Below are 13,180 nucleotides of genomic sequence, written 5' to 3'. Positions count from 1 at the left end.
CAATCAGCGCTTTCATCTTTTGCTAAAAACGAAACGGTAAGTATCCGATGAAATCAATAGGTAAAAGCAAAGATCAAATGTAAGATAAATACCGGCAAATATTTCATGAAATAAATATTTAAGTAATTAAATGCGCCAAAGTATTAAGAAATAAGTAAATTTAAGCAATATTTGTATAATTTGATAAAAGTGACTTTTACATAAAACCATTGGACTGTTTTTATTTGATAGAATGGTCTCAAAAAGGGATTTTCAATTTTTAAAAAGAGTCTTAAAAAATTTCAGTATTAGATAATCAGCTTTAAAATCTCAGCTATCAGTTACCATTTTCAAAGTTTACTAGATGTGAGGAATTCTTTGGAATCTCTTGATTGATCGTTTTCACAGTCAGAGCTTTTTTCCGACGATATTCTGATGTAATAATTTTCTGGCAAATTCTTCAGCAGTGATTACCATAGCAAGTAATTAATATTTCATTAACTCAAAGAGAATTTAAATGAGACGAAGTTGAGAAGTTAGCTTAAATCATGATTAGTTTTTCAGGTACGTAAGGCTACTCTGAATGCTTTGCAAGATGAAAGGACATTGAAAACAGCATATCGTGTTATTCAGGCTTGTGATAAGCAACAGCAGCAGAAAGATCTTGTAAATTTAGAAGAGAATATACCAACTAGTACATTTTTCAATCATGGTGCGACTTCCAAATTCGACGCAGACAAAGCTCCGGTATCGATATGTCCTTCGGTTGCTTTATCACGAGATTATGCATCTGAAACCAATTCTAAAACAAGTGGTAATTTTGCAGCTATATTTAGTCAGTCACACAATATCGTGCAATCTAATTTCACTTCGGGTGATTTCATACTTAAATTTTTTTTTACCCTCAACTTCAAATTATTAATTTGAAAACTAGAACACTGAAGATACCATCGGGTTAATGCACTCCACTGATAACAAAATTTAACCTTTGAGATTTGAAATCAGGTCAGACCTTCTTCTCCAGCCAATCCCAGTAGTCTAACCTACTTTCAAAACCCAGAGACTAAACTTTGTTAACATTCCCTGGGATTCTTTGCTTTCTCTCCTTAAAATTAATTTAGGTGTTCTAAATTTTGATTTCGCAAAAAAAGCCCGGTTACAAAAAACTCCATCACAACCAGTACCATAGAAGCCACATCATAATACAGTTCCAGAAACGAATGTATTTACGGACACGAATCAAGAAGAACAGCCGCATGGTTATGCAAAATTTCAGTTCCTCGCATCACATTTTGATGAACTCTCCGCAGAACCGTCCGATATGATTATTCTGGAAAAAAAGGTTTTCAGTATTTTTACAGCTTGGAAAGAATTTCAGCAGCTGATTTCATTTTGTTCCAATGCTCATATTTTTTGAAATAATGTTTCCTTAAAAACCTTTCCAAGTTATGTCAGGTAGATGATCAGTGGGTCTACGCGCTCAATAAAAGAACTGGTCAGAAGGGAATTATACCACTTTTGTATATTGATGTAAAAACTCCTTTTCCGACGGCACTAACACCATCGAATTCCCAAGTGTAAGCTGCTTTTTTTTTCTATCTCTCTCTCTCTGCAGTTTTCTTGTTAATCCAAAAAATGGGGATATGCTGTTTATTAACTATGTTATTTATGAAATCTGAACCTTTGGAATAAAAACTAAAATACCCAATTCTTGCAAACCAATTTGTCCTAGTGACTGTCGGGAAAGCTGTTGAGTTTGTTTGTCAGCGATATAGGTTTATTCGGAATATTATTTTTGAACAATATTATATTACTGGTTAACAAGCGCAAAAAAAAGTATGAGATATATAGTACTTTAGTTTCGCGGTAAATTGGTAAGTAATGATAAATAAGTTCTACCATAAACAGACAATATAATCAAGTGACAAATTCTTTGTCATTGCTTTTGATAATAGTTGAGCGCCCGTTTGTTGATAGGTTGCATAATGATTGAAATGTGAGTTATTTCTTCGTTGAGTTGAGGATATGCCACAGGGTATTTATTTAATGGAAGGAAGGAATGTTGTAGTTTGTTGTCCAATGGTGGCGGAAAGGCGAAGAAGACGTTATAATCTACTTGATTGTTAAAAATGGCTTATAGGCTTTTTTTTTTTTCATATATGTATACCCAAGATTAGAAGAGGAGCTTTGGTAAGCTCCACCGGAGTTATCAGGAGGCATGGCTGCCTTTTGGAACGATCCGTTGTGCTGCCACGAATAGCTGCTGTGATATCTTTGTGATATTCTTTCCATTGTTAGCATATATCCTCCTACTGCCTTAATTTTATATACGGGACTTCGTCATCCTGCCTAGTAGATATTGTAGAAATTTTACTTGAACATAACTTAAATTTCGGTAATCCAACAGCGACTAATCTTATCGACGTTGATATATAATATTGGAACATGAACTAGTATTCAAATGGGTCGACTTCAGATGGTGAAATGAATTGCGTTGGGGATTTGATGTCTCCTAGACTGAGTGTGACAATGAACACACACAATGAAAAATTGACAAAGAGTGATAGATTAGTGAAGATGCTGATAAGACCTTTTTTACATTATATTGATAATTTCTAAAAATTTTCAGGCCATTCTATGCAACTGCACTATTCGATTTTGATAGCAACGTGTCAGGAGATCTTACGGCAAGCCATGTTGATTATAATTTTGCTTTTTGACATTTAGCAAATTTAGTTCCAATCTTGATGATTAGTTTTTGATTTTCACCAATTTTAACTGATAGATGTAATGAACATGTTTAATCCCAATTTGTTTAGTTCCGAGCAAATGATGAAATTTATGTTATCGAAAGAATTAATGATGATTGGCTATGTGGTAGGATCGGCATACGCCAAGGTATCTTCCCTGCTAGTTATGTTGAGAAGGTTATCGTTCCAGCAACAGCGACTTCAGAACCCATGAATTGTCATGCGTCAACGGAATACGTCAGTGCCTTATATGATTATAACAGTACTGTTGAAGGCGACCTAATTTTCAAGGCAGGTAAGTGAATCCATATGAAGCCTTTTAGTGTTTCATCACAGCCTAATTCTTCTTGTCATCGTAGCGTTTGGTGATCATACAGGAAGTTCTCTTTAAAATGCTCCTAAAGCAGTTGACAATAGACAGGTCTTTTAAAGGATGGTGCAGAAATCGTAAGGCTCACTTCGATTCATAATATCGCAATAAATCTTCCAAACCGTGGTATTCGCTTTTTAAACGTTTTTATATAGTATTCTCATAAGTAAAAAGGATTTTACGTTTAATCATGCTACCCTTTATAGGTGACCAGATAGAAGTACTAGAATGGGCAAGTGAAGATTGGTTGAGAGGTAAGCTGAATGGAAAAATTGGCTTGGTACCACGCATCTATATTGACTGGAGCAGTAACGTTGACGCTAGAAAACAATTGAATGCTACGAATACAATTGTCACTGCAACGAAAGATTATTATAATAGTGCAGAAGACCATTTATGTTTCTCGAAAGGAGATCAAATCGAAGTGATTGAGGATGTTGGTTTATTAATCCAAAATTTCTGATTTTTGTTCCTTCAAATTGAAAAGATTTGCATTATTCTTACTCAAATACTGGTAGTAAACAAGATTTTAAGTGTTACTAGGATTTCACTGAAATTGTGGAGATCGAATTTACAGTTATATGTGGAATGCTAAATATTCACTTATAAACAGTAGCCATCTTGGTTCTGAGCGAGTTGCGAGGGAGGGGAAGAGACGGGGGGGGGGGGGGTTATAATACATTAAGCCGAGAATTCCATGGTTTCATAAGTTTTCTCTGGACTTTGGGCCATACCTAATTTTTTTGTCTCTGCATTGTTAGCATTAACCGTTTTGTTTCCAGCACATTTCCAGAAATTCTTCTTGCTTTTATTTGCAGGTCAGTGGTGATTGGTTGAAAGGAAAACTGTTGCTGGATATGAGTAACAAGAAGGCTTTCCCGGTGGGATTATTTCCAAGGTCAGCCATCTTGTGACTTCATTTATCTTTTTCTTAATAAGTTTATTGCTGTCATATTATTATTGTACTCAAAGTAAATATGGATCATGATAACTGTCAAGATCCGAGATTTTTGAAACCGTCTTTCCTGGACTCTCCGTCTCTCTAATGTCTCTCCTGGACATTGCAGTTCCGAATGTTCCAATTGATTGAAAAGAATATATCATGATCCACATGATTTAACAGAATCAGAAATTCTGTCAAGTAATGTAAACGTTGTGATCACACTGCTAAATTTAACTCTTCCGCTATTTTAATTTTATTTAATCAAATATACGATGTTTTTGAAGGATTTTTATTTCCATATCGCAAAACATCCAGTAATCTTCAAAAATCAATATGATATAAAACTGAGTATTGCAGTAAATATAAACAGTGATTGAATCGAATGAATTATGAAGTAAAGAGATATTATGAATTATGAGGAAGTACATTTTGTGACTGCATTTTACAACGACAATAACTCGACAAAAAAATCAGGGTTGAACTGACTCCCACCCCATATCCGTGACTTTTGCTCAGCTACCGGTAGTTTTATGAAACATTTTTTGATCTATTTTGGATAAAAATTAAGTAAATTCCAATACAATATTCACAGCAGTTGATTCCTCTGTTCTTCAAAAAATGGTTTGAATGCTAGCCAATGCACGTTCTACTCAATGAACCATGCTACTTAGGCATAAAACACTCCTAGAAATTGAAAAACCTACCTAATTATCACAGGAATGTAACTTATTTGACCTGAAAAGTAATGAATGCTAGGAATGTAAATATGCGCAAAGTAAAGCTGAGCGAAGGAAAAGTCTGTGCAGAGTTGTCGACAGTGATACGGGGTTTGCCAACTCCCCCCTACTAGCGTTTCAAATTAAATGCAACACGATATAAAACAATAATGAGTTCAATCTCTAAACGAAACAGTAATAATATCAATTGTTAATTTTGCTTTTAATTTCACTGGAGTTTTTTCAAATGATTGGTTTTTAAAAAGCATTGACTTGCTGAGTTTCTGGATATTTCTGGGAATATTCATTGTTGCAACAGTACTGGATATATTTTAAGTCTTTTTTTTTTTTTTTTTAAAGTAAAAAGTATTCGAATTGCAAGCACCAACTTTGACTAAAACATGCTGTTGTTCGAACATTTTCCAAGCATGCAATCACCCTTGTCTAAGTCCGACAAATCTAAGTTGCAGTTGTTATTAAGGGAAGCTCGAATATAATAGTGAGGAAGGGCTTAAGCAGGTTAGTTTCGTCAAAAAAAAAAAAAAGGAATATTGCTATCCTATTCAGTTCTGTAAATAACTTCATTTAGGATAGTGGAATTAATGCCTATGTCTTTGGCAATAAAAGAAGACTTTTACACAAAGAGAAGAGCAAACGCTAAGAAATGATAAAAGATTAAAATAATTGATTAAACTCTTAAGAAATTTGTTTTATCAATGTTGATAGCGACAAAATACCAATAAAAGCCCACTGTCGTTGCTGTTAAGACCGTCTTACAATCATCTGCTTAGTCGACTGAACAAGAAAGAGAAATTTGGGTTATTTTTTAAGGAAATGGTTTCCTGATCAATTGCCTTTAACGCAACACTACAGATTCGTCACATGATTAATCAAACAACCCAGACGGTATCTCTTGAACTTAAATTTAAAAATTGCTATAAAGATTTGATACGACAGCAAAATAGTTTAACATGAGCAAGAGTTTACAATGGGAAAAAGCATGTTAATGGCTGATATCCAATTCGGAAAAATTATCTGGGAGTATTAAACAAGAGACCTGTTCGTACTTCTCCGCAGCATATTTCTCAAAAACACTACAGTAATCCTTATTCGGAACTTCGTGAAAGAGTTCAAGCATTTTTCGGGCAGGCGTTCGAAGTTCATCAAGGCCAATATCTGCAAATTAAGATGGTAATATGAAGAAATTTAGGAAAAATGTGTCAAGTATCAAAAATCCGACATTTGACCTTATAAAAGTATATATAACGATGATAACAATATGGTTCATAAGCATAATTATATACCATAATTCTTTAATCAACAAGATGTTCTACCAAATTCGTACTTTTTCTAGAGTATTTTAATGACAAGTAAAAATTTCAAAACACTGATTTGGAAGTAAGGTGACAGTGGACATTACAAAACATCTTTTGTTCTTATTGCTGCTATTCGCTGATCCACTTTATCCAGTGTCTTCAAAAAATTAATAGTTAATATACTGGTTAAATAATTCAATAATAAGTTAACTATTATATAAAATCAACCTGTCTCCGTAATCGAAAGCAGATAATCGGATTTGAAGATCACATTACTGAGAAAGAATGATGCTGCCCCAACAACGCTTGGTCGGAAATCCAGAAATGTATGATCAAGAAGGGCAAGCTCCAACAGATACCTCATCATGCAATAAATTATTCTTGGAACATGAGCCATACGTACCAATCGCGCGGCAAACCACCATGATGTAGGTGCTAATAATTGATATTCTACTCTTGCAAAAACTATTCGTTCCATTCTTATAATCTGAAATGGTACTTCTTTTTTAATTGGTTTATGTACAGCTGAACTTATCACTGAAGTTATTTCAAAAATATGAGCTTTGTTCGAAAGATGAGGAGACAAATCTATATATAAATATGACAAGCAAGCGAGAAAAAAGATGCATAATGCTACAAACGTTAGAACAAATACTAATTTGGAGGGAGTTGTGATTCACTGACAAAATCCACGGTTTTCAAATTACTTATGTTTGCTGAATGAAACAAAATACCGAAAAATCAAAACAAAAGGATTGAACTATACCCACCCTGAAGTATTTATTCATATCAAAAGACAAACATTGAAAGACTACCGTTATTAAACCCAGTTAAAAGAAGTGAAGAAGCAAATATATAATAAAACCAACATATCACAGCTAGATTATCATGAAATGGCGCTTAATTAATGGATAGCAATGCAAACAATGTATTTGTAAGATATACTTCCGTTTCATGAAACGTGTAAGCAGTAATTCTTGCGAATTCTTTCATTTCTGGCGGATAGATCTCTTCAAATTTTGATGCAAGCAACAGAGCTACAGCACCAAGTAGTTGCAACTTCTCACGTGGACATTGAATTGTATTCAAGACTCGATCAACGATTGAAACTGCCATGTGTAGGGATTCCTGAAATCAAGCTGAGCTACCTTCATTTGTGCGTTCCACAAAAGAATATGATCAATCGATTATAATCATTTATGTTGGAACTATTTTCGACAAATAGTTGAATTTTATTCATTTAGGAATAAATCGCCCCCAGAGAAATATTGAATATTTGGAGTATTTCTGACGTAGAGTAACATTTCAAAAAGAGAAACTGTTATATCCTGCACATTTTGGATCTATGGTAAGATTAATCCGAATGCATGCAAAAATTTTTCTTTTGAGAACAAAACAAAATTAAAAGCATTCCAAAAATGCGGAGTATACCGTGCTTAAATTAAATTCTCGAGCTGAATCACAAATCCATTCGACGAGAAGATATCTCACTTCACCGCATATTTCTTCTTGAAATTCTAAAAAATCTCCAAAAGCACAAAGTTTTAATTCCCTATATCTCATATAAACATAGATATCCGCATCATACACTGGATCCGTACGCACTCGATCCTCATGCTCCTCCTGAAACTCATCACATCATTTACCAATTATATAAAATCCGTTTTTTCCTTCTTTTATATGGCAAAGTGGTTTTACTTTGAGTATGGTGGTAAGATGAATGGGGATAAAATTGGTGGTAAGGTGGTAAAATTTTCAAATATGGTGGTAAGATTCTCAAGCATGATATGCACCAGTTTATTATTTATTATCACAGTTTCAGACTTCACTATAAAGTGGTACTTACTATAGTATACATTATACTGCTTGTAGTTGTTGCGTGGCTAGAAATATTTGAAACATCTCTAAGTGTCCTTTGGATATTATCTGAAACCGAATCAACATTAGGTAACACTTCGCTATCAGGATGCAGCTCGTTAGTATAAATGTTGCTACCATCATCCGAGGAAGCAATGCTATCGTTTGAATGATAAACATCTTCATCCTGAAAATATAATTAACAATTCACTATCAATAAATTTAAAAGTTCAGAAATCCTTATGGTTACTTTCATTCTTTCGAACTGGTAGCTCTATTATCACGGTTAATACCACTATTCTATGACAAGTGAAAAAAGTATTTTGCATATCCCATCAAATGTTTTTGGCTGGATTTGAAATCCAGCTGCTTGAATCTTAATTAGGACCTAAATAGTATCAATCTGGATGAGCCACTGCGAGTCTTAACCATTTTCTATCACGACATAAGTTTTTTGAATAGCACTGGTTCTGATCCAGTTAACTATTGCAGGATATGCTGAACAGTTTCATCCACTTTACAAAACCATCAACAGTACTACTATTATTAATGTCGATGAGCATAATAATTCATGATCTCCCTCGACAGACACATAATAATTCATAATCTATTTTACTGAACGTTATTATAAACGCATTTACAGCATTTATTCGTAGAATGCTTCCAGAATGAGCGATTTCTTTTTTGAATGCAATAAAGTAGTAAAAATTTCTTTTGTAATAGATTTAATTCAGTGAACAGACCTCATTAGTTTCAAGATTGGCATCAGATGATGTGCTATCCTCCAAATCTGATTCTTCACTATTTGGTGATAAAGTTGCAAAAGGAGGCCTACTATCCCCTGAATCCAAATCCTCACGATTAGGTGACAAAGTTGCAAGAGGACGTCTAATTTTTCTTGGTACTTGTAAATATTGCGCCGACATTTCTCCACTTCTCTTACTTCCTTCTCCTTGTTGCCGATCATTCTCCTGCAAGTACACATATGTACAATCTTAACTGAATGAATATCTAATAATTATACACAAATGTATTAATAATAGGAAGAATAAAAAAGAATAAAATATAGTTAAAGTTGTGGATGTATTTGAATCAAAAAATATTGACCATTACTATTGTCTTATTAAAGATTCCCTTTTCCATGATAAAGACTGTACTGAACATAATTTTTTCTGCAGAGTAATTTAAAAACTAAAAATCATTCAAACAAAATTTCTAAATTATTCCAGTAGAACCATAACAAGTAATACAACTCCACTTGATATTTCAGTATTCTATAAGCTACATTCAATAATAAAATTTCGATGCCCAACAGACAGAGACTGAAAAAATCCTGAATTCCGGTAATTAAAATAAGCAAGCTTTATTTGCTGAAGAAAAAAAAAGAAAACAAATCCCAGAGAATATCATAATATTGAACCATACTCATGTATTTAATGCACTTTATTACGCTTTATTCCTGAAAATTTAAATGCTCTTTAACAAAACACTACGGTTAATATCGAACTTTAAAACACATGCTATCCCAGCCTTATCTTAGATTTTTTACGCACATTTTGAAGCATTGGGAACTTTTTTTTAGCCAAAGACGAGTTGCGTAGGATATTTTACTAGTTAAAAAAAATGGAAAATTACTAAAATTTTAAAACTACCAATGAATGATCCATATTTTTGATAAAACATGTTCTCAAATGTAAAAGGAAAGTAATGAAACCTTGAAATCTTTCGAGCTGCTAGCCTCTTGGCCATTATCTTCATCACAAAAAACAGTAAACGTCGACATTCCTGTTGGAAGCCATCGCCTTCTCGTTGGAGGTTCCTGATTTCTTTGCTGGAAAGTGCAATATAGCTAAAGCGTAATTATCCGAAGTAGATAAAGCTAAGTATTTATAGTCAAAACAGTGTAAATTATGTTCCATATATTTTCGTGATTGATTTAATGTTTGAATTTTAATGCCGCTACCTCACTCTTATGAATGTAACAGCCACAATGCTGAAGTAACGGGTAACAAGGAGATATCATGTTCAATACACAAAAGAGCAAGTCATTCCTATCCAGATTAAGAGTCTAAAAGAACTCAAAATAATTGAAAAAATTGGATCTTAAATGTTTACACATGGCCTATTGTTCCATCGACGATCAGCCCTCGCATCCCTTTGTTCATTCACCAATATAAAATCCAAAGGGTTTTAGTCATTCAGTTACATTTCTTAAGCTTACACTACCAACAATCTACAAGTAGAAACATAAAGGTACTTGGAAAGTTTCGTGGTTCCTTCTCTTGTCGAGTAGCAGAGATTTTCCAGAAATCGATACATAAATTCCTTTCTTTTGAAGCAATTCACATCCCTTACTATATGATCCACCAATATTTGTATCACGATAAGCAAGAGCATGAGGACGGCATTTCCGTTGTCCTTTCCGTCGCAAAAACTGTTCATTTTCCTCATTTTCTTCTCCGAATCTGTTTTCGGCATTTTCATCTGAGGCACCATTCATTATATAACATCTGAAAAAGCAATTTAAATTAGTCCTTTTCAAAGGTTTTGTTTATCAAGGAACTGACTCTGAATACACAACAATTTCTGATAGTACGTCGTATGCAATAGATTCAGCAGACTTATACATATGTTAAGAGGTTTCAAAATATACATTACATAGTTGTACTTGATGTAAAAATTAAGGACGAATCTATCATAATGCACTGATAATTTGATGAGATTTTCGTAGAAAGTTCTAGTACTTCATTCGATGTGCCTCATTTCATTCTAAAATCAAGAACCACTTCCCATATCTTCTGCATCACGCATTCTAAGCAGCAGAACTTTAATTGTGGTTTTTTTTTTCGCCAAAACTGCAAATTTACAAGTTGATAGTCTGCAAGATCTCCCAAAAAACTTCTACTTTCTGGTCAACAGAACGAACCATAAACTTACCACATCAACAAAAATAAACTGTTTAAATCCGCAAAAAAAAGTAGTAATTTGACAAATCACTGGAATCAAAAAACCTGAAATAAACTTCTCCAGAATTCGACAAAATTGAAGAAAAAAAAAGGAAAAACGATGTACAACAGCGCATAAGTCATAAACGACGTCATTCTTCCGAATTCTCTTCTAAATGATAAAGTTAAATAACAACAATTTTCCATCCACTATTATATCTATTAACTTCATGCTACCCCTGTATGTACTGAAAATGATACGAACGAATGAAGTGAAATATCCGCTGAGAATTTGCAGTAGATACACGTATGCAATTTGATTAATTAATAACAATATACTCGAAAATTTCAATTTCTAGAACAAGTGAAAAATTCGAGAGTAGCAGTGGTGGTGCTTAGGCATTGATCCTCCTTAGAAGAGGACTATGGAAATTAAATATCCAATCAACCGGGATAGTTCATTTCGATGTACATTTGATGAACAAGTCTTCCCTCGTTATTAGCTATCATCTACATTAATAATTTGTAAGCATTGAGTTACTCTGCAAAATTACAAAATAGAAATTTCAAAAAAAAAAACTCAATCACTTCCATTACAAACAAATGAATTATTGCTTTCTGTATCTGTAGCAATCATTCGTTGTCATTTTCATTTTGTATCTAAAACTCTTGAAAAATCGCTCGGAAATTTGTCGAGAAACCAATTACCCTTTGATTATTTATAAAATTGAATTTATTAGAAATTTGACGAATAAGGGTTGCCGCTTACTCCTCTTCCAATGGATGCAAATAATCCTATGAAAGGGTAAAGATCGCGTGAATTAATCCCTCAGTTATTTAGCTTTTATCTTTGAAAAAAAAAAAAGCTCAAAAATTGGGAAGCCAAATTTCACATATAAAGAAATGGGTCCAAATTTAGTAAGAATATCATTATCTTATTTGGCATGGAATATGAGTAATTCAAGAATCAACCACAAACCAAGAAAGATATTCCATACAACACAGTAACATTCATTAATGAAAGCGAAATAGCTAATTAACTTTGTTTTGAAAAATTTGCAATTTCTGGAATCAAAATTACGTTTTGACGATACATGGCACTTGATGTTATCGACATTAAAATTTAAAAAAGAAAAAGTCTCCAAATCGCAAATTGATGATAAAATTCATAATGATAATAATATACGATAGACAATATTAGGGTATAACTTCATCTGGAATTGATAGAGAGATTTTGGCAGGAAAAAAAACTGAAGGACGAAGAAAGGACCTTGGGAAGCTTTTGATCGGTTATAATGATTCTTATCTACCCACTAGTGCTACCCTTTTCAATCCAACACTACCCTCTTCATTGACGTTATCACCGACACCCGATTCGTAATTCATCTCCTATTAATTTTATTAGAGCTTTTAATGAGTGAACAAATTAGTGCCAACTGTTTGAATGGCACTCGAGACCTAAAAAAAAATTTTGTAATTAATAATTAAATTTATAATCCAACCGGTAATGAATAGAAACCGCGGTGTATCGATTTTACAATACATGACAGTTTACCATTTTTATACATTTCTAACAACGCGATGCTTGACTAATAGTCTACATAGTCACGTTTGAAACATAAGAAAGATAAACATAGGCTAGCATGTATTTAGCATACAAATACAACTCCATAAGAAGTAGAATGCTCAAATATCCTCAGAAGGATAACTTCAGTTATTTATTTCCAAGTTTTAATTATTATTGAGCTTCATTTTACTCCTCCCCCTTCACCATTTTTTTTCTCTCTCTCTCTGGCTCTCTCACTCCTTCAGTTATACCATGAAATATAGTAGTAAGTTTTGCAGTATGAAGCATATTTAGCAGTGAATAGGCTAAAATATTCTGATTCTTTCTACCTTCAAATAAGATAATAAGTATTAAAAATGAGAACAAAAGCGAACAACTGCTCTTTTCTCCCTTACAATTTTCTGGCGCCACATACTTTGTTCTGATAGAACTGTAGTATAACATAGCCCATTTTAATAGATCAACCGGAAAGACAAGAAGAAATGAGTGATAAATAGTGTGTGCCTATTTTAAATGGGATTTTATTCAAAATGCGAAAGAGATGAATGAAAAGTCGAGACAGCACTACCTATATTGTCGATTTTCATTTTATTCGAATAAAACAAATTCAACTCCTAATACTGAAGGAAAAGAAATCTGTAAGATGAAAAGATGAAATATATATATATATATATATATATATATATATATATATATATATATATATATATATATATATATATATATATATATATATA

The 13,180-nt window shown here is 33.1% G+C and overlaps 2 protein-coding genes across 2 annotated transcripts in view; one reads left to right on the top strand and one right to left on the bottom strand.

Annotated features, from left to right (window-relative positions):
• LOAG_08138 (hypothetical protein) overlaps nt 1–4,013 on the top strand; it is a gene marked incomplete at both ends in the record, with an annotated part of 4,924 nt that extends 911 nt beyond the window's left edge. The window contains 7 exons of the mRNA XM_020447625.1: nt 544–793; nt 1,194–1,321; nt 1,435–1,556; nt 2,609–2,666; nt 2,799–3,024; nt 3,306–3,535; nt 3,918–4,013. Coding sequence (XP_020302163.1) covers nt 544–793; nt 1,194–1,321; nt 1,435–1,556; nt 2,609–2,666; nt 2,799–3,024; nt 3,306–3,535; nt 3,918–4,013 — 1,110 coding nt within the window. The remainder of the gene's footprint in view (nt 1–543; nt 794–1,193; nt 1,322–1,434; nt 1,557–2,608; nt 2,667–2,798; nt 3,025–3,305; nt 3,536–3,917) is intronic.
• Nucleotides 4,014–5,714: 1,701 nt separating this feature from the next.
• On the bottom strand, nt 5,715–10,431 carry LOAG_08137 (hypothetical protein; the record flags this gene model as incomplete). Its single annotated transcript, XM_003143669.2, has 8 exons — nt 5,715–5,934; nt 6,303–6,561; nt 7,020–7,202; nt 7,506–7,697; nt 7,921–8,118; nt 8,675–8,902; nt 9,646–9,762; nt 10,189–10,431. 8 exons carry the CDS (start codon nt 10,429–10,431, stop codon nt 5,762–5,764), a joined length of 1,593 nt encoding a protein of 530 aa, XP_003143717.1. The 3' UTR covers nt 5,715–5,761.
• Nucleotides 10,432–13,180: the final 2,749 nt, after the last annotated feature.

Source organism: Loa loa (genome assembly GCF_000183805.2).
Source record: "Loa loa unplaced genomic scaffold supercont3.192, whole genome shotgun sequence".
Taxonomy (NCBI): Eukaryota; Metazoa; Nematoda; class Chromadorea; order Rhabditida; family Onchocercidae; genus Loa; species Loa loa.
Note: the sequence above shows the minus strand (reverse complement) of the source record. Positions and strands in the feature narration are given on the sequence as shown.